General features: G+C 39.2%; 2 protein-coding genes across 2 annotated transcripts in view; both read right to left on the bottom strand.

Moving 5' to 3' along the window:
* LOC140950992 (uncharacterized) overlaps positions 1–15419 on the bottom strand; it is a 32190-nt gene extending 16771 nt beyond the window's left edge. The window contains exons 1-5 of the mRNA XM_073400211.1: positions 15195–15419; positions 5510–6142; positions 4380–4421; positions 3321–3413; positions 2919–3020 (exon numbers count right to left, since the gene is read on the bottom strand). Of these exons, the coding sequence (XP_073256312.1) occupies positions 2919–3020; positions 3321–3413; positions 4380–4421; positions 5510–6134 (862 nt within the window). The 5' untranslated portion in view covers positions 6135–6142; positions 15195–15419. The remainder of the gene's footprint in view (positions 1–2918; positions 3021–3320; positions 3414–4379; positions 4422–5509; positions 6143–15194) is intronic.
* Positions 15420–18500: 3081 nt separating this feature from the next.
* Positions 18501–25000, bottom strand: part of LOC140950142 (uncharacterized) — a 10736-nt gene continuing 4236 nt past the window's right edge. Inside the window, exons 2-4 of the mRNA XM_073399327.1 lie at positions 20686–20754; positions 20148–20237; positions 18501–18600 (exon numbers count right to left, since the gene is read on the bottom strand). Of these exons, the coding sequence (XP_073255428.1) occupies positions 18547–18600; positions 20148–20237; positions 20686–20754 (213 nt within the window). The 3' untranslated portion in view covers positions 18501–18546. The remainder of the gene's footprint in view (positions 18601–20147; positions 20238–20685; positions 20755–25000) is intronic.

The raw sequence follows: 25000 nt of genomic DNA, 5'->3' as shown, positions 1-25000 counted from the left end.
GGGACGTAGAGCGTGACCAACGCGTGACCATGGAGAGCAAAGTCAAAAGCAACTGTCTTGCCTGTAATAGCTGGCTGAATTTCGGGTCCGAGGGCAGTTTTAAATCAAAATTTTAATTGTGCGGCCCAAAAACAAAACATATTTCATATGAATGAAAATAAATCAAACTTGAGCCTGCGATCATTTGAAAAATAGTAACTTGTCAGCGGATAACTTCAAAAAAATACTTGACCTCGATGGGTCAACACCTGAGCCCGCGATACGGTCAAGTGATACTGGTCAGCGGATACCCTGTTTTGACAGCTGTCAATTGATCAAAACATTAATGTCCAATGGATGTGTGCATTATCAGTTTTCCTGTGCTCTCAAACTAGCTAGAAAGTATGAGATTGAACATTGATCGCGATCTAGTAAAACAACTGGTCAGCGGACAGCTTCCAAGTAAATCACGTCACCTTGATGAGTTGACACATGAGCCCTCGACATGGCAATGTGATACTGGTCAGTGGCTATCCTGTTTTGACAGCTGTCAATTGATCATATTGTGAATGGCCAATGTAAAAGATGTGGATTTGCCAAGACACGCCTGAGACACCCCTCCCTTCCTTTTGATAGTCTCCCCTACCCTATCCGTACAATCTGTAGACGCGTACGTGCGTACGTATGTACGTACGTACAGGGCGGATAAAGGTTGGGCGGAGAAACGAGCGCATCCGAGCAAAAAGGTGTGATGCAGCGGACTGGGACTCTGCTTAAAAGTGTCGCTTGTTTTCGACTTCGGTCAAGGCTTACGATGTGGTTTGTATATTAGACACTGCCGCTGTCACTGAATTATGGCCGCTTTATTTGTTTTCTTGCACTTCTTCGTCGTTCCTTTGTGCTGGCACGCTGTACGCTATTTTTAGCGGGAGGTTTTAATAGTTGGAGTAGACAAACATCTCTTTCAAAGGGTTTCTTTTATTACTTCCATGACTCTACCACTGAATTATATTTTCATTCTGCTACTCGCCAATGTCGATGTTATTCCAAAACAAAAACAACTAAGTACTGTCTAAAACACGAAGGAAAATCTCATCCATGTCTTCCATGGCAAAACTAAAAGACGGCAGATCGTGTTTCATAACTAGATGACGTGTATTTTATAAATGCGTGCAGCTCGTGCAAGGTGAAATTATGCTAATTTCAATCACCATCATCCTTCTTTATAATTTTGAAAAAAAAACAAAACATCTCATACGTCTTTCTGTTTCTTCGAAACTTCAAAATTAGTTTCCCCTCAGTTTTTACTGTTTACCTTGTTTTGTTTAAGAGAGAAAAACGGAGAAAAAACCTTACAACTAACCGCAATAAATTTTGTTTACACGCGGTTGCCGGATTTGCAACGCATTGCGCGAATCGCCATGGCGCGTTGCACCAAAGTTGAAGTTTGAAGAAGTACAACGCCACTATATCAATATATATCAATCTAATTTTTTGTTATGTTATATAAAATTTATCCCCCTTTAACATATGTAAAAATTGAGGTTAAGAAGTGTTAAGCTTTTGCAAACGCAACGGCGAAAGACGATTAGGTGATTTTCAGTGGAAGGAGGAGGTATTCAACACTTTCAAATTAAACTCAAATTTTGGCATTATACGAGCAACAAGTTTGACTTATAGACGTACAGACACAAACATATGAAACTGTTTATTGATATTGTTATGAAACGAATTTATCTATTTAACACCGTAGCCTGAAATTACAGAAAGAAAATAGGATTTCCGGTTTGCAAAAAGGAAAATTTCGCTGGCCTTCAAGCGCACCGGAAGCGCGGAAAGAGCGCTTGGCCAGTCCTACTCCGCATCACACATTAAATGAAGAGCGGAGCGCTCGTTTCACCGCCCAACCTTTATCCGCCCTGCGTACGTACGTACGTACGCTCGGTCAGTCACGTGACGACCAAAAGAAAAGAGGTTGACCATATTCTATGAGTATGGGGCTCTGTCCCACGCGCGCTTCGCGCGCGAGGGAGCCCCGCTATAATAATCATTTATGAAGTACCTAGCTGCACAAGTTGGAAATCCGCTGACCATATTTTCACCTTGTACGACTTGAAAGAAAGCTACGACATGATACTATCGGGTACGACATAACAGCGTCCCGGCTATAATATACGGTCGCGGTGTACGACATAACAATTTCCTATGGTTACTGGGTACGATACAACATCATTCAGGTTACGTCATACTGATACAATACAATATCATTTAGGTTAGCATATCAGGTTACCGAGTACGAAACAACAGCATACAAGTTACGATCTATGGCTACCGGGTACATCAGCAATGGAGTACGATACAATACTATTCTGGTTATGATATTAGGTTACCGAGTATGATATAACAGTGTTCCGGTTACAATACAGCAACACCGAGTACGACATAACAGCATACCGGTACAGTAAGACAGTATACAGGCAAATTCGATATAATGCAACTTATGGTACGATCCAATAACATTTTTGTCCAGTATTCCCCTCCATATATCTCTATCAGTTGTACGTTTAGTCTCGTCTTGTATAGGTCTCTGCATATGCCTTGACATCAGTCATATCTCTAACATGTTAATCAGTTATTTTAATCATACGATGTTTTAACAGTTAGACTAGTCATTTTAAGGTTTAGTGCAAATGTCCTTTAGTGATGCTTTGATTGAGGGCTATGTTCAGTTTTTAAAACAAATAGGCCATTTGCACGGTGACGTAATTTACTACTACGACCAGAATCCTTCAGGGAATTGCTTTCTTGTGCAAATTAAGGCTTTTGTTATTTAACCCTCAGTGAGACTACCAAATTCAAATATATGAAAGCAAAAACAAAATGAATTCTGGTCTTAGTAGTAAAAAGAAGTCACCGTGCAAAAATGTTGTGGAACTTACCCTCACTCATCATCTCCTGCCTGGGTTTTGCTAAAGTTTGCAGTTTCTCGTTAATGTGTCCAAGCTCATGATTCATCTCTTCTAGTTCCTCTCTACGCTTTTCTGGGGATACAAGGTTTCATTATTTAAATCGTGAAGCCATGGCAAAAGACAATCTAAAAATTGTAACATAACGTTAACGTGGTTTGCAATCGCGATAGCTGAGATAAGAACTAGATGGATTTTGAGAGAAAAGGCAGACTGCAAGCAGTCTACTAAACATATTTTTCTCTTTATCTCTTTTCACATGTTTTGAAGAGAGACGCATCAGAATATTTTTAATCCAAAGTTCTTTGGCTCACGCAGGATATGAGAAGAATCCAGTTTAAAACGATTATGAAAAAGTTAGTTGATGCACAGTACCTTTATCTTGGCTTGCCTCTTTCAAACTATCCAACTTGCGACTGATTTCATTTTGACTTTCCATTAACTGATTATTCATCTGCTTTATCTGATCTGTTTACATATAATAATAAATTAAATTAGTAAAATCCAACTAGTGGTCTATCATCAATGCTACGTTCTGATTGGTTGAGCTACTACTAGGCTATATGTTATAGCCCACTAGCAGCGAAAAGCGCCTGCATTTTGGCCGCAAAAAAGGATTAAAGTCTAGCTTTATCTACCTAGAGTTGTTTTGTCTCGATATTTTGTGACCTACTGGTTGGATTTTACTAAAACAATTATTCCTTGAGCCTGAATGGGCTCTGAGTCAATAGCCCATGAGGCCGAAGCAAATCATGATAGTGATCTATTTGAAAATGGTGAATAAGACCGCTGTTGTGGCTATTTAGCCGCTTTTTAACTCGCTTAGTCAGATGCATGTCCAAAACATCTTTATGGTTGTTGTTGTTGTCTTTGTTTGGAAGATAAGACATCGTGAAGTTTAAAACTGTATTTGTCGCAAAACCAAAACTAGAAAGTGTGAACTGTAGCAGGGGCATGATACCAAATCGCAGAGAAACCAACCTCCGAAAATCTCAAATCTGGAGACTCTCTATTTTCCACTACACCCCCTCCCCTGAACGTCCCGCCCACAGCCACCCAGCCGCCATGGCTTACGACATTATATGAAGTCTTGCATAAAGAACATGCTATCAAAATTCGCTTTCATCATTGTTATGACGAAATCATCTTTGTCATTGACTAAATACGTTTAAAAATGTCCCAGAAATCGTACAATGAATAAAAAAAGTTCGAATTTTGAGGGCTAAACTTCAAACCAAAACACAGAAAAGCTCAAAAGTCCATTTTATCCGTGAGAGATTTGGTGACCTGTACGGGAGAGCGGGGGATCAGTACCGTATCCAAGAGACTACGGGAGAGTTGGCATGTATGTTGACAAGCAAAGTTCCTTGAAATTTCGACCCAGTGGTAATGTATTTTGTGCGTGTGCGTTTGATTTAACTTTCTGATAACTACCTTCCAGTTTCTCATCCTCCTTCTTCCTCTTTTTCAGCATCACTTTAACACAAAGTAAATACAGAAGAATATTTTATTACTAAACCAATTCAAAAAGATACTAAACTCAGATATAGCAGCTCTCTGGGGTTATCAGATATTCCTTTGAATATTATAGCCAATCTCTAATTAACAAATCATATTTTCAATAGCAGAAAGTACTGTACCTGATCAAGATAAGATTCAAGCATCAATAGTTATTACATGCAGATAAAGCCCGATGCTTATGATATTATTTAGTGTGTTGAATCTATCTGAATTTTGTTCGCCACAGTTTTTGTTGAATACAGTTGTAAAACCCACGAGTAAGCCGGAACCTGGTTTTTAAGAACTTGTTAGACTAAAATTTGCCAGTTACGCCCTCTACATACAAGAACGTGTTTGGCCTAGAATTTGAAACAGGTCAGTTCTTATTCTCTGAAATCTATAAAAAATTCTCTACACTTGGGCAAATAAGAGAAGGCATTACAATACATGTATGCAATGTTCTGAAGGAGGATTTCAAAATTTGTGTCCGTGGTCATGCAGTGCTTCAGTTCTTCTTATAGCCATTTTTACATAAATACTAATTTGATGTCCAGATTTTAGAAATGGAATAAGGTTGATGCCACTAAATGCTCTTAGTAATTATATGTATTTTTTTCTGCTTAGAAAATAAGGAACCTTCTACAATTTACATGTATGTAAGAACCTGTTTAATAGGTTAACTTGGGAAAATGCAGGTTCTTACCCACGGGTTTTTACTGTAGTGGATCGAAGTATCTATCCTTTAGCTTTCATACTTTATGAACATTCACCAGGATTTTGGCAAGTCACCAACAATGCATGCAAAGAAGATTGTGCAGGGCTTATTAGTATTGATTTTTACTTTGTTTCAGAAGCTACGACCTTCAGACCATGCAGCATCACTTTTGCCATCCATTTTCTCCATATGAAGGCAAGCTTTTGGAAAACCCCCTAAAGGGAAACGAAGATCACGAGCGAAAATTTGGGTAATTTTCAGTAATGCAGTCCCCAGCCCTAAACCACTTTAAAATGTTCCGGAAATATATCCTTATTTCCCCAACCACAGCCCTTCAGTCAACATATACCTTCAAACTCCTCCAGTTTTTCCTTAGTGCTATCATCATCTTTCTTCCACTCCTGCAGTAACTCTTGGTAATGCTCCTCAATGACAGGATCCATGCACTCATACTTCAGCTTACAGATGGCAGTTGCATCTGCACCCAGTCCTACCAATGCAGTACTTATATCTTGCCAACAGGAATTAAATTCGAGATCATCCACAGAAGCCTGGCTGGCATGCCCATAAACATGGTTTCTATAATACTTAACTCTTGCTATGTTAGCCTCAACACTTGTATCTGTAGCAGGTGGGAGATTATCCCAACCAGTGGCAGGAGGAGTCAAGCCACATATGTTTCTTAACAGCAACATCAGAAGTGTAACATCAAAATCTTTTGATGACAGAGTCAAAGGATTCGTGGGATAGAGCTTGGCCCATTGTGTGGGATTGAGAATTCTTTTCTTCCTAAGTGCTTGGAGTGCTGGATGTGCTGGTGGCTTTGTTAGAATTCCATGCAGTCCTGCTGGTGGGTGGATGCTGTCAAACTTGTCTCTCAGCACCTGAGATCCTGTATCCACCAAAAGACGACAAAGGCGAGCAAAATTTGTTGTTTCTTTGGAGGAGACATATGAAGGTGTAACAGAAGCCATTCGGGAACCTGCAAATTTACGATGAATTTTCTATGTCATGGTCGGTAGAAGTCTAGGATGCTATGCCCCCACAGTTTTTTACCTGAAAGCGATAGTGCTTTTAGAACTATCCATTAGTAATAGAATGACAAAAGGTTACGGAGTGCGGGCGACAACGATCGAAGGTCAAAATCGCTGTGCTTTGCCTAAGTTTCACGTGACAGATAGTCAAAATACACGTGATCAGATTACAAATTACGAGTTACAGGAGGTCCAAACGCACGTGATCAAATTGCGTTCTGTGCATTCCATTCATTCTTAGTGGAAGTCCAAACAAATGCTGGATACATACATGCGACACATGTGTAATGTCTAGAAGTAGCCGTTGGCTAGAAAGTGAGGGCGAAGATGTGATTGATGAAAACCGCTTTCAAAATTGTGCACGTGAATAGTCAAAATACACGTGATCAGATTACAAATTACGAGTTACAGGAGGTCCAAACGCACGTGATCAAATTGCGTTCTGTGCATTCCATTCATTCTTAGTGGAAGTCCAAACAAATGCTGGATACATACATGCGACACATGTGTAATGTCTAGAAGTAGCCGTTGGCTAGAAAGTGAGGGCGAAGATGTGATTGATGAAAACCGCTTTCAAAATTGTGCACGTGAATCAGAGGAAGCCCTTTTAGTTCCACTGTCAACAAAAGGAATCACTGCGGATCATGAAAAACTAGATTAAACAACAAAGCAAACAAGACTCACATTTAATTCTCCTTAGATACAATTTGCCTGCGAGGAGCGAGGAGACAGTTGTATTCGCCGTCAAAGATACATTAGAACAGTAATGCGTGACACAAGCAATGCATGTATACAGTCATGACTCCACTAAGTCTTATTTACATTCAATCGAATATTCAATCCGTGCCCAATGACCAAAGGCCGTTGATATGCAATAGAAAATAATGAAACAGCTTAAATTACCACTGGAGTATAAAGCTTATTGAAGCTTTCGGATGACAGGCCACGTAAGATGCTTGGAAACGTATAAGAACGATATAAACCGTACACTGTAGTGAAACCCGAATAAACTTACATAGATTCTAGACTTTGCTAACACTCGTATTTTACCGAAAATTTTCCTGCACTAAGCTGAGATTAGGCTCTACTTTCATTTTCCTGGGTAAATAGATTCCAGGCCGGCAAGGGGAATCGAAAAGTCTCCCATTTAGCTAGTACAGTACTTGTGTACCTGAACTACGTGTGCTTGCGAATCGAATGTAATAATGTTTGTTGCATTACTTGCATGTGCATTCACGTGATTACCGTGACATCACACGGACCTTAAACTCAACACCAGGACCTTCGTGGCCACATACCATTCATATTGGTCGGTACAACAGGGGAATCCCAAGAATGTGGACAGATTCGGGAAAAATCTCGGTATGCATTTAAACGAGTGCCGCTGACCAAGAATAGGCTGCGGGCTCCTCTTGTCACCCGCAACAATGCAAGTTGTGACTTCGATTAATATCGATTTCCAATATAAATCGATTGATTTATTTATTCATTGTTATCGATTTACTATCGAATATTATCAAAAAAGACGTCAGTCATTCGGTAGAGGTTCAACATTGACACGATGTTTAGGTCATTTAAAGACTAAAAAGATTTGCGTGCACGGAGACATAACAGTTTTCGCCGAACCAAGTACGACCCCTTATGCCAAAAGATAGCAGCGATCTGGACGTGTTCAATGCCCATGTATTTTCCGCATTGAATTGGATTTCAATGTGAGCGAGATTGCAAGAAAAGAAATGAAAGATACACTGAGTCCATGGCGCAGGATTGATTAAACATGTAAAGATCTATTAAAACCTATTATTATTCTTTCAAAATATTTCCCCGATTCAAGTTGGCTAAAAGCACACGCAGAAATTCACCATAACCAGCTACTGAAGACCAAATTTGGAAGAATTTTGCGTTTAATGAACCGATAACGTCAAAAGTGCAGCTTTCTTGCAGGTTAATGCACCGTTAACCGAGAAGACATGGGGACGAGGTTGAGTTGTTTTGGTTGTGAAAAGAAAATGGCGGACATTTCACCCGTTTCAAGAGTAAGAACTAGGCGAAATAATAGCTAAAAACATGGCAAGAACAGCGAGAAGACAACTCAAAGGGCGACAACCGCTATTTGGAGAATATTTGAGGAGCTGAACAACCGTAAACGTGCACTATCGAAGATGAACTTAACATCGATGAAGGTAAGCATATTTTAGCAATGTTTTTAAACTAGGGATTATTTTGAATGAATAATATAACAATCATTGAATTCGGCTTTCGTATCATATGAAGAATTATGGAGTTCTCGGAGGGTGTTGTCCGCCTCGGCGTACGACCTCGACGGGTGATACCCTCCTCGACCTCCATAATTCTTCACAAGACACTCAGCCTCATTCATTAATTGTTAACTAAACAGAAAGTGGAAGGCAATGAAGACTACGCCTGGAGTATTTGCTGAACTCAAATTGTTTAATTGTTTGCCAAATAGCATCGTCAAGTTCAGAATATGAACCTTCTACTCCGCAAGACTACTGCTTGTTATCGGTTACTATCAATTACTATCGATTGTTATCGACTTTTGTTAATCGATAATAATCGATAAATTATTTTTCTGTGACTTCGATGTCTATCGATTTCCAAAATCATTCGATAACAATCGGCAGATTAAATCGATTGATATCGATTATATCAATAATTACTGGGCTGCCTGTGCGCCCAGTCATAAAATGGGCTTTCGGTCGTCGGTGTCAAAAAGTGGTCTCCCGGGGGAGGGAAGACACGAGGGTCTGGTACCGAGAAACGATGTTCTCACAAATGGTTTCATATGAGTTTCTCTTGCACGAACCCTTGCACGGATACTTTTTGTACCTCGTGTGCGCCCCCCCTGAAAAACCCACAAAGCGTTGGGAACCTGAAGAAGGCTATTTGCGTTGTTCGAAGCGATTCGATCATGGGAGTCACTCTATAATTTTTTTATTGTTCGAGTTTAAGTCAGTTAGATGATGTTGGCGCTGGGAAACTCAGAGAAATGCTCGCGTTGCATTCAAACCGACACGCTGTTCACGGTAGGTTCACACTAAAAGATGACTGTGAGCGTCAGGTTTGGAACGCCGTGGCCGCTTCGTGAACTCAAAGAGAGAATTATCAATCGATGTAGTACATGAGCAATTAAGAAGCACAATTTATGAGCAAGGTATTTCACCAGTTGACGACACTATGGCTGAAGACTTGATTGTAAGCCTTCGTAGTCAGTGAAGCGAACAACTCAGTTCCCGATGAATGGCACTACGCACGTCTATGAGCGAGGGACGTGACAACTTTGCCATGTTAGAAGACTGGCTTTTCCTTTAAATATTTCCTTCTATTTAATGCAACACACGCCACTTTGGAGGTCTAAATTTCGGATACTGAGGATAAAGAAGACACGGACAAAAATAGGGACTCTGAGAATTTCGCGCACAATGCACAAGTGTAAAGCTTCACCGGAACATCCCATCCGGGAGCTTCACAGAGAGCGACTTGAGAAAAATAGGAGCTATTACTGACAAGGTTTGGTGACTGAGTAGAGCATACAAGTGTAGCCCACGTCGAGGTTTCAGGGGGTTTGCTTTTGTTTGTATTTGTATCTTACTAAGCTTTTATCATTAAATTTGTACATGATCTTGTGATCACAATTCTGTGTTTTCGCCCATTCAGCAAGCACGCTATATTGATGTCAGCATAAGCGAGTTTCCGAAACATGCCTTTGAAAGTTTTTTAGCTCTCGTGATGTTTCTTGATATTTCTTTTACCATTTTATGAAGATGTTAACTGAAGTCACCGCAAAATGGAAACTTAAAAAAGTGTATAATCCGTTTATCTCGAAACATAACACACATGACTTATACGACCTTTTTCGTAAAGGTGTTTTGAATACGAACGAACACAGTCAATGTGAGGGGCAAAAACAGCATTAATATAAATGAACCATAGGGTTTTAACTAATATAAGGGTCAATTATTGTGCATTGAGATAAATCGCTTGAAAAGAGAGACTTCGCTTGAAGATGTAATCAGAAGTAAACAAAGGCATAATAGCGCGTCACGTTCAGTCTTTTTAATATCCAAGGAGTCACTGTGAATAGTGTTTCCATAATGTTTAGCTGGCACAAAAACTTCGGACGAGTTATAAAGCGGCATAGTTATCTTCCATGAAGAAAAGTTCGTCTTGGGTGAGACAAACAGAACTGGAGCGAATTTTTAACTCGCATCGGTATCAGGTAAAAAATATGTTATCGATCGTTTCATCTATTTACATTGTTTGAAGTGCGTGCTGGTGAACGCAACATGCGAGCGACAAGTCTTTAAACTTTTTTAGGTCTCAAAATGTAAAGGATTTTATTCCTTTAAGTTAGAGAAAAATACCATGAGGAAAATCTTAAAACTGAATATTTTTCTTCTTGTGGAAAAAATAGCGCGTTTTCTTGTAGACTGTGGACCGCAAATTAGGATCGCACCTTTCACAAACATGCGAATTCCGAAGTTCAGAAGCCAACCGAGGATTGCGTTTTTCGCTGCTGTCAATCATCTTAACGGACCTCTTAGGAAAAGGTCATGGTTTGTGATTTGTGGATTTCGATCCGTTTTGTGTGTCTCTCTGTTTCAAGGTTCGTTGCTTTTGATCGTAATTATGATTGACGGCAGCGATAAACACAATTGTGAAGGTGGCTTTTGAACTTTAGAGTTCGCATGTTTGTGAAAAGCGCAGTAAAGTCTCCGTGCAGTCAGTGAGGCCCCTGGATCAGGCGGGATCAATGGGCAGTTAACTGTCTGTTTTAGTATACTTCTGGTTTTCATATAATACAATATTTCTGTCTAGTGTAAATCAGCTCATTATACTCGTAGAACGACAACAATTTTTGGAATTTCCAGTTACGTCACGTTATACTGTCACGCTATATTTTGGGGCACAGAGGGATTAGGGGAGGGGTACGTGGAAATAATGCAAATTGTTTCCTGCTTAGAATTAATGGCTAACTTGTCTATTTTTATTCATAGTGGTGGAATTTAAAAGTTATTATACAGCCCCCACTTAAAAATGGTACTCTTTTTTTTGGGTTACGAAAGTCTTTCAAAGGGTACAATGTTTTGAATGAGTTTATGTTTCAGTCTCACATGAGGTTCTGTCGCATGCAATGGTTGCCGACAAGGTTTTATGGTAGCCTGAGTGTGTATAGCCGCCCCCTCCCCTCAGAAAAAATAGCCCCTTGGCAGCCCAGTTAAAAATCGCCTTTCAGCGATTCTTGTTGTTATAATCGATATCAATCGAATTAAATTGATTTCCGATATCAATTAATTAGTTTGGTCGAGCGCTAGTACGGCTACCATGGATTCTCCATCTCCAGTCACTTTGGTCGATTTCTATCGATTAACTACGCCTGGCGTTTGAAACAGGCCTATTCGCACATCATAGGACACAGATTTCCGAGATTTACACCTCTGCTTCCTCTCGTAATCGGCCTGTATAAGACACGGACTGCAGACTGCGGACTGGGTATAAAACACGGACTAGGTATAAAACGAGGAGTGCGGACTGCGGACTGCGGACTGCGGACTGGGTGTAAAATATGGACTGTGGACTACGATGGTAAAAACGGAGCTAATTGGTTCTAGGTAAGGAAAAATAAGATCAAAAGATCGCTAACTAGCAAGAAACGTGAGTTTACGTTATAAATACTCCTGGAAATTCTTGGTGGGGGTATGCCCCCCGGTTCTCTGAATCACGAGCCTGACAAAAATTTTCTACACCCATTTTTTTCAATCAGGAAAGGGGTCAGGACACGGGGAGGTACTCCCTTATATAAGCCATGTAGGTATGTGCCGCCTCAAAAGGTAGGAGTTTTGGGCCTTTTTGGTCTGAAAACTGACTTTGCTCAAGTTGGACTGGAATCGGGTATGGTTTCCCGGGAAACTACGGGAATGTACATGTATGAACGTATTTATCGTTTCAATTCCAAATGAATAGGAACGAACTAGAAATATGTGAATTCGAAATGCATTTTAACTTCAACTTCAACTTCAACCTTATTCATTCAATCTCAATTTACAATTTCACGATAGCTTCCACACGCGTATAGGAGAGCCTAATCGAGGCGGGGGAAGAGACACACAAATTTAAAGAAAGGAAAGGGAAAAAAAAGAGAAATATTTTACAAACAGTACTAGCTGTCGAAAAATAAGAAATTATAGTATGTACTAAGCTAAGTTAATTACAATATGATTTACACAGAGAATATAAGTTTAGTCGTGTTCCTGAGCTAGTTTAATTTAAGTTGATGCATGATTTCAGTGATTTCAAGATAGTCATCAGATTTAGATAAAATTTCAAAGAGCTCATTCCTTATCTTTTTCCGAAAGGTAGATTTTGTTAAGTTTCTCAGATCTGAGGGTAAAGAATTCCAGTTTTTTGGTCCAACTCTTAGAAAAGAACCATGCATTTTTTCAAGGCTTGAGTGTTCGGTATAGAAATCATTATTGAGAGAAGATCGGGTAGGATATGAGTGTACCTCAGAAATCCTAGTAAAGGCTCGCTTGATATTTTCAGGTGCAGAATTGTTAGCAACGTCCCACATGATACTACAAAGACAATCAAAGTAAATGAAAGATAGAGGAACGACTTTCGAATTTAAGAAAAGTGGTACAGCATGTTGCTTACAATCCGTAGAGTAAATCAGGGGTAGGGCTCGTTTTGGAATTAAGAGTATCTTAATATTTAAATAAGTTTTAGGTGCAGAGCCCCAAGCACAGATGCCATAATAAAGATAGGGGTTGATAAGGGCTTGATAGATATTTAAGAGGGGACGTAATGGAATACTATGTCTAAGCTTTGCTAGAATTCCCACGGTTCTACTTATCTTTAAACAGATTACCGTAAAATTCCGAAATAAGCCCCGGGGCTTATATTTTTCAAAGGCACTTTTTGAGGGGCTTATTTTTGGAGGGGCTTATATTCGGAGGGGCTTATCTACAGAGGGAAATTTGCGTTTCAAAATCGATTGGGCTAGCCGTATAGTTGGAAGTAAATTTACCGTTTTTGCTTTGTTTTACTTTGTATTTGAGGGCAATTTTCCAAGTACAAACCCCCGGGGGGCTTAAATTTAGAGGGGCGATTTAACGGAGGGTTTTTTCCGTTACCGGATTGGGGGGCTTATATTTGGAGGGGCTTATACATGGAGGGGCTTATTTTCAGAATTTTTACGGTAGATTAATATGGTTTTTCCAGGAAAGTTCATAATCAATCAGAACACAAAGGTATTTGACAAAATCTTTCTTTTCTAAGGTACTCAATGCATCTATAGCTGGATCATAAGCTTTGATGGAGGGATTACTTTCTTCTTGGAGGAAGATATTAGGTTATTAATCCCTTCCTTTTACTTAAACGAGTTAACAATGATAATTTATTACGATACAATTTGTACTCATCCCATAGACCATCGTGGTATAACTTATTTTTCTTACTTGTTTTTTTTTGAAGAATTCATGTTTTTGTTTATGCTCTAATCTGATAATGATGACATAATTTCTGCCTGATCAGGCCTAACCTGTTCCAGGCTTCGAGATAGTTGGGTCCGCTGAATTGAGAAAGTACGAACACAAAAATAAAACGGAAGGAAACTGATCCCCCACTATCTGAGAACCTGGAACTGGCTAAATTAGACCAGGTCTGAAAATGGGTATGGATTTCTAGAGATCTGGTCTGAAAACCAGTGTGGAAAATGACATTTTTTGGTTTGAAAAAGGTCAGGATTTGGACAATCGGGCAGCACACCCACACCAAGAATTCACAGAAGTACCCCCCCTCCAGGGGTCAGGAGCAGGGTGCAAATCATGTCATCATAATCATTGCTTAGAACATAATGTTCGATGATTCATTTCGGTTATTATTCACGTATAGGTGAATAATCCCTCCACCCTAAATACTGATTTTTTACATCATGGAATGCCCCTATATTGACCTATATTCCCAAGGCTTTATTTGAAACGGAATAGTGGCATCTATGAGAATTTTACTCTGACTAAAACCGATACTATTTTTTTTTATTCGTTGCTTCTTACTGGCTTAAAACTATAAATTGAATACTCTTCGAACTCCTTCTTTTTATAAAATTCAGAGTTTAATTTCATTTCCCTTAACTACAGGCATACTCTTCCTTTTCCGTGCAGTATGCTTTCCTTCCCCACTTGACGCTGACGTTGGGGAGAATAGACTGCGTGACAGCTAAAGGAATGTTTGTGTGTGAGGCAAGGAGCTGGGAATACTATTTTTGCTAGTCCGCTTTCTATTTCTCTCAGTTTTACCTTATAAAGCTGTTTTTATATACATAGTCCGTAGTCCGCGTTTTATACCTAGTCCGTGTTTTATACTCAGTCCGGAGTCCTCATTTTATACCTAGTCCGTAATTTATACCCAGTCCGCAGTCCGTGGTCCGCAGTCCGTGTTTTATACTGACTGGTCCGCTTTCCGTTTCTCTTAGTTTTACCTTTTTAAAGCTGTTTTTGTTATACCTAGTCCGTGTATTATACTCAGTCCGGGGTCTGTGTTTCATACCTAGTCCGTGTTTTATACCCAGTCCGTAGTCAGTGATCCGCAATCCCCAGTTTTTATACTGACCGCTTTCGTAATTAGCATTCCAACTTCCGCTTTCGGTTTTGAATTACTTGGCACGCACAATCATTTGAGCCTTCGGCAAGTGGTCGAATTTGGAAAAAATGACAACTGACGGCCTGTATGACTGCAACAAGTTAAACTATCTTTTAAGGAAACAGTTAAAGGAAGATTTCGGGATTTTCAACTGTCAATACCTTTGATCAAAACTGGTAAGCCAGCAAGAACAATAATCATTTTTACGCTGACGAGTTTATCTCGAGTTGTTTATACCTGGATTCATTGTGTCAATTTAATGTGTACAATCGCAAGTATCAAATGTTTTCACGAAGACACTTTTCCCAACAAACATCGGTCGTACAGCTGGTTACTTACTTTCAGCACTGCCTGGTGGTCAGCACATCCGCAGTCGCAACACAGCGCTCGTTCAGCTAGTTGTAGGTATGTTGTGATTTCTTCCTCTCTGAATAAAGAACACAATCTCGAAAGTCACGCGACAGTCTTACGAACGGTTAATTTGCTCTCCCTAAGTTTCCCACGGTTGTGAATTAATGATTATCAACGCTGGCCTGACAAAGAAGATTTCGCAGACTGCAATGGCTCAGACGCTTCAGTATGAAATATCTGCTAATAAATATCCACTTAATATATCTTTATGTAACATGAAACTATGTGTCACTCATGGGTAATGAGTAGTGATGTGTAGTGATGGGCAGTGATGAGTAGTGATCTGTAGTAATATGTAGTGATGTGTAGTGATATGTAGTGATGGACAGCGATTTGTAGTGATGGACAGTGATAGGTAGTGATGGGTAGTGGTGTGTTGTGATGGATAGTGATGCGTAGTTATGTTGAGTGACACATAGTTACATGTTACATGAAGATATTTTAGTTGGATTTTTTATGGGCCATGGGATGTCAAAGGGGGATGGGATCATAGATTAATAAGTGCGTTTGAGTTTTCTTAGCCCCAGGTTAACTTTTATACCTTCAAGCATTATTTCAAAATAGGGAAAACGGTCATGAATTTTTCTGACAAGCGGCGCGAACGACTTCGTAAACGCCAAATTAAGGCCATGCAAAATCTCTGCTCACAGGGTATACTCTCTCCAAATTATGGTCGATAAAAAAGTGAAGAAGATCGTGAAAAGTTCTATTTTGTTAAAAAGAAAAACACATCACTACAAACGTCAAAGGCATGACGAACCTCGAAGGTTATCCTGGGTTCTTGCGTGACACAGCTTGAAGTGAAAACAATGATCTTAGAGGCAACAGAAAAATATTGGGTTTTTGCGAGAATACAGATGTTAGTGAACCGGACAAAATCTGTTGCCATTGTGCAAACTGTTCATTTTCATAATTTCAATTCATAATATTTTAATTAAACTTATCTTGCTTGGTGGGAGAGATGGTCTTATCAACAAGATCTCGCGTAGATATACCGGCAGATACCAGACGTGAATTACATGTATAATAAACATAATCAAAATTCTTCAAACGTACTTTATCCCAGAATGTTTTTCGTGCATGTGGGAAGTGAAACTACAAATATTTAACTAGAGTCAAAGGCACGGGCAAATTCCTCACAGCACAAATGTTATGAAGCAGAATCGCCAACACAGCGACAAAACTCGCTTCGAAAACTCCAAAGTTCATTCATTTGCCGAAGTCAAATAACTCTGTGCTTTTGACATAGTTGCATCATGTTCTTGACCTTGTTGGGAACCAGGGTGATACACGTGCACATAGCTCCTCCAATCTTCAGTAAAACTACTCTCCACGAGTTGCGCGACTTCCATTTGCGCATATGACGTAAATAACGGAGCTCAATTATTTAAAATGGCGCAGAAAATGTAGACGCACGATTTGAGTACCTCAGGACATTCATTAAACTTAAAACAGTAAACTGATCCTTAAGGCAGGAAGAGTGATAGAAACAATAAAGAATGAAAACAAAAATAAAGCGGTGAGTTATATTTGCCCAATATTTTGGCAACAACGGGGGCTATAAATTAAAGAAAAATGAATACAGAATACAAGACTTAAACCACCGGAATTCCAAGATTTTCTGTTGGGTTCTCCCAATATCGAACGCAACAAGCAAAAGGGAATCGAAATTAGAAAGGAGGCAAATTATGGGCTCCTGCCCGGTCATTTATAGAAAACCTTGAAGTTCTAGTGAATTTTTAGCACCAAAAACGAAAGAAAACGAGCGGGTTCATTCATTCATTTAATAAATTTTTATTTTCATTGCCGTTCACCACATAAAATTCATTTACAAAACACAATAAATTTATAATATTAAAGGTGTTAGAAAATAAATCATGTTAACAATGTTCAAAATGGTAATGACAAGGAAGACTACATAGAAGCCGGGAGCTTATGAACTATAGGACTCCTAACAATATAGGGTACACCATGTGAATAATTAAGGTACTAGACGAAGAATGGAATCCGCATAAAATCAGAGAAAGGAAATGAAAAAGTATGTAGCTCAACAAAGAGTGTATGTGACAAAAAAAGAAAGAGTTGCTGAAGTCTTTTGCCAAACAAAGCGATAGTTTTACCCACTGTTTAGAATTTCGAATATTAGTTCGACAAGGAAATATTTTTAAAAAGATTGGAATTTCTTGTACAATTATAGTCGGCTATTCGGATTTTTGATAACGTTATCGCCAAATGGACCTTTTGCGTCCAACAGTTTGTTTCGGCCAAAAAAGTAGCTATTATAAAAACGAAGAGTGCAACCATTGTTTTTTTTTTCTTCTCCTCGCTCTTTTTTTTTCTACTTTCCTTTTTCTTCGTTACTGTGATTTTCGAGCTTCTCGGGCTCAAGAAACTTGGCTTTTGACGCCTTTTGACTCAAATGACTGCGAATTTCGTTTTCAAACTGAATCGGCTAGATATATATAATATAATTTGCATTTATTCGTGTCAAACTTTGGTCACTTTCTGCGTGGCTTCTCCTTAAATGTTTTGAAGCTCGTATAGGATTTGTGGACTGATGGCACGCATTTTCGAGGGCATCCCACTGATGAACAGTTACTACATTTGCATAGTTGCTGAAGCAAACAATATTCATAGTCTGTCCTCTTCGGATTTATTATATTTTATTTTCATACATTTAAATAGGTCTGTTAAGGTGTTGAATTTTGTTCATAAAGCTGTTTAAACTAATGGTGCCTCCTTACATTATAATTTTGATTTATTTAATAATTTGTCCTTTTTGCTACCGTGGAGTCAATTTTCTTCCTTTTGCCGAATTCTGTTGTTCCCCATAAAACACCGTCCAATCATTTTAGCAAAGATAACGGAACGTCAAATGAGTTGCTCTGCCATTGGCCAACTAGCTCGGTTTTAACTACCGGCGCCGTGTTCACCATAATTGAGTAGTCTTTGCTAAATCTGCCAACTGTATACTGCCGGCAGCACTGGACAAAGGGTGCAGACGTCCAACATAAAACTGACCGGAACAAAAAAAGCAGATATTTAAGGATTCTCTGCATCTAGAGATTACTCCATAAGTAAAATCTTTGCACATTAACGTTTTTCACAACAGAATATAGGAACTTAGGAACCTACAAGTGAAAACAGTTAATTATTTGTCGATAAATATCCTGTACATCAGAATATATTGGCTTTGTGTGAGTGCTATATAATGAAGTCACTTTGTTTAAGTCTCATCCCTCGTTTCCGTGAACTGGCTTCTAGGAATTTTCAACTTCACTCAGTAAGGTAAAGTTAACAGCACGGCAAAATACGACGCGATTATTCCAACAAGCTGAAACCAAGAAAATAATAAATATGAAGTAAGGTATAAAGAAATACGGTTTCTACAGAACTTATTAAAGGTCGCTCCTCTGCCTAAAAAATTTGTACCCTTCTTTTCCAACGATTTAGTTCCAGGGCTTAAGTCAACGGGTATATGTTCAATATTAGGGAGTTAAAGCAACGACGTTTTTGAACTCCGGAAGTGGACTTTTTGAACTCTTCGGCCGTGATATTCGAACAAATTCTTGGGCAAATCTTTTCTATAAGGGTAAAGTCAGCCATACAAAGTTGATAGTGTGAAGGCATAATTAGAGACCTTTAGATTCGAGGACTAGAACGACTACGAGTACAAGATTTGATTTAAAGTTTTTTCACGTACTGTCAAAAAATAGACACCCCGGAATTCATCATTCTATTTTTTTCACCAGAAAAGTAAGCACTGTTATCGTTATTAAAAGGGGCTTAAGACCTCTCCCGATTGCAAAATGCTAAAACGTCTAACATTTGATAACTTGTTCCCTCCACTACGACACTCTCGCTAAAACTCGTAGTAGAATGACGACGGCTACCACGTTTTCCCGCCAAATTGACGCTGCCTCACGCGCGAGCACTTACTATTGAGAAAATCTCGTACTAGTAGTCGTTCTCGTCTACCTAATCTTAGGTGTCTATTATATAAATAGAAAAAGGCTCACTTCCGGTTGACGTCTGTTGCTCAAAAATTTCCTACAAGGTTTACAAGCTAGAGCAGCAGGAGACGCCCGGCCCTCTGCATAAATCCCTTGAAAAACCAGTTCAATGAAAACTGACCAATCAGTGAAACGAAAAACAAATGCTTCTGGAACTTTCCGGTGAGGGTAAAGTGCCCTTTGGAAATTTTCTAATTCGCTTCAGTAGTGTAGGACGCGCCGACGGTTAATTACCCTTTTTTCACGCAGGAAGACCTTTAAGGTATAAGACCTGCTATAAAAGCGTCTTTTTTTTATTGTGTTTTTAGTAATATAGAAGTTTCCAAAATAAAACTTAAGCAAGTCTATAAGGCGAGACTTGGGCTTTAAGTCAGTTGATATCCGAGAAATAGCAAAGGAACTCTGTACAACAGGTTAAACCAATTAATATATAGTACATGACCTTTTCTTGATGGGATTCGCCTGCATTTTAGAAAAGGCTATGACAACATCGGCGTGGATGTATTCATGTCCTCCTTAAAAGCGTTCCTGCCCACAGAAGGGCGGTTAATTCGGTGCGCCCTATACTGCTCGTTCTTGTATTTAATTATGCGTGCAAAGATTTTTCCTGTGAATATTTCCCGCCGATCAACCGAGTCTCCGAGGATGAGATATCTCTTACTAATCTCGTTCCCAGGTCTCTTCCTGAGAGGACTAGGGGGAAATAGACCCTGTGTCCAATGGAAAGTTACATTTTGGTACAGTGTGATTTTATAAGAAAATTTTGCTTAGAAAGTTTTGTTTGGAGGGTTTGGATTAATGTTAGTAAAGCCGTCAAGGGCAAAAAAATGCAGGGCAAAAATACGGCAGTTAACTAAATTAAACTAACCGTAAGGAAGAACGACTTGTTGATCACCGACAAAACTCCTGCAGATAAACCAATTGGTTCTCCCTGGACATGCGCAAGGAACAGCATCAACTGTGAAAAAAAAATTAAAAAGATCGCCTAAGTAAGTTTCTGCTTTTCGCCATCACATCATCAAACCCGCTTAATAGATATAGTCTAGAATCTGGGGAAATGAAAGGAGGTAAGCTAATATTCTCGCCAAGATTGAGGTCAGTGCAGTTTTTCATATGATATGATAGATATTCGGAGAAATGACTTACGTTATTTATAAAGCTTCTTTTAGGGTGGATTTCTGGCCACATACGCAAATTTTACGCACGTAAATAAAATAAACGCAATTTCTTATATTGTGCGCAAACGCAGTTTGAGTATTAGGGGAGATGAAATGACACTCAGGCTAGCGTTAAAGTGAAAGTTGTACCTCGCTCAACCTCTGTCAGCAGAATTTAGTAGTAGATCTGTAAGTGTATTAGCTGTATTTCTCTTTTAAAAAGGAAAAACAAAAAGTCATTATACTCACTTCCGAGTGTTCTTTGATGTCCTGAGCAGGAACGTAGCGCATTTGTAAGGTTTCGTAGAAACTGTGAGCCTGCAAATAGTATGTTATTTGAATTAAGGGACTATGCAATAATTGTCAGGAGGGGGAGGGCTGAAAAACTAGACGGGGGGGCATTACATAAAAGTGCTGCCAAGATAGGGGGGCTCAAAGTAAAATCACTCATTTGACGGAGGGGGGGCCTTAAGTTTTATTCGAAATGTAAATAAAATTAAACGCAATAAAAGATTCTAAATACAGGCATCATGATAGACTGTAACAAATATCAACACGAACAGCTGTTAAACGATTATTGAAAATATTCCATCAAAATGAAAAGCAATTTCACAACTGATCAATTTTAACCCGTCTTCTAATTAATTGAGCTAATCCCATGTAAAGCAAAAATCATGAACTTGTTTTTCAGCTTCCCCCATAAAACAATGGGAATGAAACAGATCTCGTAAACAAGCTTTGTCGGTTTTTGATGTGAATAAAAGTCATGTTTCTTCATCGACTGAATCGATTTGCTGAATTCCATATATATGTGGCTCATAACAAAGTTCAACAGGCTCTCCTCCTAAGGATCTAAATATAATGCAAGCTCTTTTTCATCTGTTATTTGAAGCGTTCAATCTCCTGTTCTTTGATTTTTTTTCTCTGCTCCTTTCTCTTTCTGGCTTCAGAAATTTTAGATTTTGAGCCAATGTGGTAAGCACCCCGGTACTTAGCAAATGCCTTGTCTAAATCTTCAATCAAGCGATCAACATCCTTCTCGATACTAGATGTTACATAATAACGTTTGTCATTACTGAAGCTGTGATGGCAGCTCAGTCCAGTTTTGAGTTTACCAGTGTGGTGGGAGGGGGGGGGGGGGGTGCGACATTATATTTAACATAACCGAGGGGGGCTAGAACTATTTTTTTTTGTTTTGGAGGGGGGTACTGTCCAAGTTTTTGCTAGATAACTCTAGTTTTTCAGCCCCCCCCCCCCCCCCTCCTGATAATTATTGCACAGTCCCTAAATTATATGATTTAGACCTTCTATATTAGCACGTTCAAATGCGTTGCCGAGAACGTGCTCGATCACCACCATTTCCTTTGTAAGAGCGCGGGTGTGTTACAAGGCCGGCCAGCCGAATTACCTGTCGGGAGGTTGGGCAATAACGAAGAAACCTTTAGACGGGTTAAACTGGATAGACAGTCTCAGTTAAAACTAACTGACTGGTTAACTAGTAACTAACTGAATAGATAAATAAATAAATTCATTGATAAATTGATAGTAATCATACTCTGGGCGTTGCGTAAGTTTCAAGTGATTTTAAAAAGTCAAAACGCGCGTGATCAGATTACGTAATCGGACTACGAGATAGCGAAGGCTACGAGGTGCGCGCTGGTGACAGCGATAAACTGAACTAAAGTTAGTTTGGTTACGATAGCTAGGTCGTCACGTAAAAGATTTTTTAGCTGCTACTTTCTATTTATCGAAAAAAACTGAAAGCAACGAATTTAAAACGAATCTAACATCCATAAAAGAGCAATTTGTTGACAATTTTTGCAGATGCAGACAAATTGATCCAGGGTAATCTTGCTTCCCAAATTTGCGGCTTGGCGAGAGACCTGTTAGTTTTGTCGGCTTTCCGTTTCATCTTCCTTGCAAAAAAACGCGGGATTTCTCTTTTTCCTCGTTGCTTTCTTGCTATATTTGTTACTTTTGTCAACAACGTCTTCACCAGCTGCTGATAAATTCCTTGTTTCTTTCGATAAGTCCCTGGTTACCGTTGTTAATTTTCCTGCTTTTGATTAAGCTAGATTTTTGAAAGGATATCTCTATTGCTTTTTTTTCCTAACATTGCTATCGATATTTGCTTAAAAAGGATTTTCTACAGCTGCCCGTAAATGAAAAGGTTTGCTTAAAGTGCCTTTTATATACCCTTGATCGTACCTTCTCATTCACTCGGCCTCCAAACAAGCACAAGAGTGAAACTATGCTTGATAAACAAACACTCCAAAACATGAACGCAATTAACCAAATCGTATTTTCGTCGTTGGACCAATTCTTGGTGACCTTGATGACCTGGTACAGGTTCACGCAAATTAACGGTACATCCAATGCGAACGTTACCAACAAGAATGGTGAAAACACTTTGTCAGCCATCTCGAGTACCTTGCACAATCGTAGATACTCCTGACGTAAGCTGGTAAGGGTCAAGGGGTGTTCTGTATCGAGGCTAGATGTGACTTTGTCCTTTAGCGTTTCAAACATTCTTTCCAAGACCAAGCACGCTGTGTAGTAAAGCTGTACGGGAAGACTCCAGGCGAAAGAAGCGTATATTCCAACTCCAACTTCGATGATCCAGACTCCTATGTTCCCATTCCACGGTTTGTAATTGTACAGTACACCATTGAGATAAAATGACCATAGAAGGGAAAAGGCAAAATTCCCCAAAGACACCATTCCTGCAAAAACTAAGCCTTTCAGTGATTTTCGCCTCAGCCCTTTGAGATCAGTTGTTGTCGTAGAGAATGAAGTAATAAATTGGGAAAATCGAGACCCGCCTTTGCTTTGCACTTGAGGCAGCATCACCAAACAAATGGTGACGTTGCAGGCACACTGCACAGACCAGGCTGCTATGTTAAACAAGTAAAGGAAAACATCCACGGAGGTGAAACCTTCAGAGAAAAGACTTGCCAGTCCGAATATTACGAACAGCCACAGGCTTAGCACAACAAGCAAGCTGTAGAAACGCGAAAGATATACCAACTTTCCCGGGTTTAAGTCCCGACGCTCAGAGAAGGAGGTTTCGCCAAAGAATTGCCCACTCAGTTTCATCAGTGTCAAAGTTGGAACGAAAGTCTGCGATAATTGTTCGGAAATGTCGTTCCTCATCTCTTCGGCTCGGATAAATCCCACGCTAAAGCCTGGAACACCAGGTTCACTTCTTCCTTTTCGGCGGCCTTCCTCTAAATCGCTTTCTGGAAGCACTTGTCGTTGCATTATGGTCTCGAAAGCAAACTTGAGCTGTAGCAGCTAGAGTCACTGACTAAATTTACTCAAAGAAATATCCAAATCAAGCGGTTTTGATTATGAACAGCTGTTGTTCTTCCAAGCTCCAAAAAATCGAGCGTGATTATTCAGGGTAAAATACTGAAGCAATATGATAATATGCATATAATTACAGTTGCCTTTACAGTCGACATGCGAGTCGTTAACTGCATGAGGCTATTGAATTCTACTTTGCACAAAGACTGCGTATTTAGCATTCTTGAGAGAAAAAAATATTAATCAATGCCTGGTGCTTCCAACACTCTCTAATTAAAAATAGAAACAAAATAAACATAATTCCGCCAGTTCCTTTTCTGCTGCATTTATTTATATTGTGTTAATGTACTCTCATTTCGAAATTTCATTTCAAACTTGTCAATTTTATCTGATATTTGAGGCTAGACCGAACAATAGCACTGACCTTCAGAATCTGTGTTGCGTTTTAACATTTGGACACCCGCCTTTTAAAATACAAGATTCCGACCTCTTTTGTTTGTTTGTTTTGTTTGTTTGTTTTTTTCATTACCGGGATATTAAAAACAAACATAAAAGTTGTATACTCGAGGTCATTACAGTTATGTGTATAATTATACAGTGGAACCTCAATATAACTAACCTCTACATAACAAAGTTCTCGGTACAACGAACGATTTTCTTTACCTCAGCAGTAGTAAACTATATGGAAAAAAACCTCGATATGACGAACATCTTTTGTCAGTACGGAGGCTCATCGTTATAGCGAGGTTCTATGAAAATATATGCATGATCCCTGCGGGGCTTTCAGTTTAGAACGTTATCAGCTGAGCTGAGAAAAATACTGCATGTTCTGTACAAGTACATTAGTTTCACCGCACTGCAGGTGGTTTATGTAATCATAATTAAGAAAAACTCATCATTCGTGGAAAAGTGGACTCCATTTTAACACTTTCATCCTTCTCATGAACTGGCCATGGCGATAGAAACTTTAGAAAAAGTAGAAAAAGTAAAATAAAAAATTGATCCTTTATAATACGGGACCAAACAAAGGCATCGTCCAAACGGCCAAACGTTACCTTTACTATTTGAGACTTCTTTTTGTAGTTACGTAATATTCAATTATTAGTTTTTTCAACCAGTTGCACAAACAATGATTTAATCAAAAAGTGAACGTTTTTAATTATTCAAGTTTAGAGAAGTCAACAATGTCGAGGAAATAGAATCACGAAACACGAAAGTAAATTAAGTCGAGTTTTTTTTTTTTTCATTAGTTCATTTC

The sequence above is a fragment of the Porites lutea genome, chromosome 10, assembly GCF_958299795.1.
Source record: "Porites lutea chromosome 10, jaPorLute2.1, whole genome shotgun sequence".
NCBI lineage: Eukaryota > Metazoa > Cnidaria > Anthozoa > Scleractinia > Poritidae > Porites > Porites lutea.
This window is presented reverse-complemented; position numbering and strand designations above follow the sequence as displayed.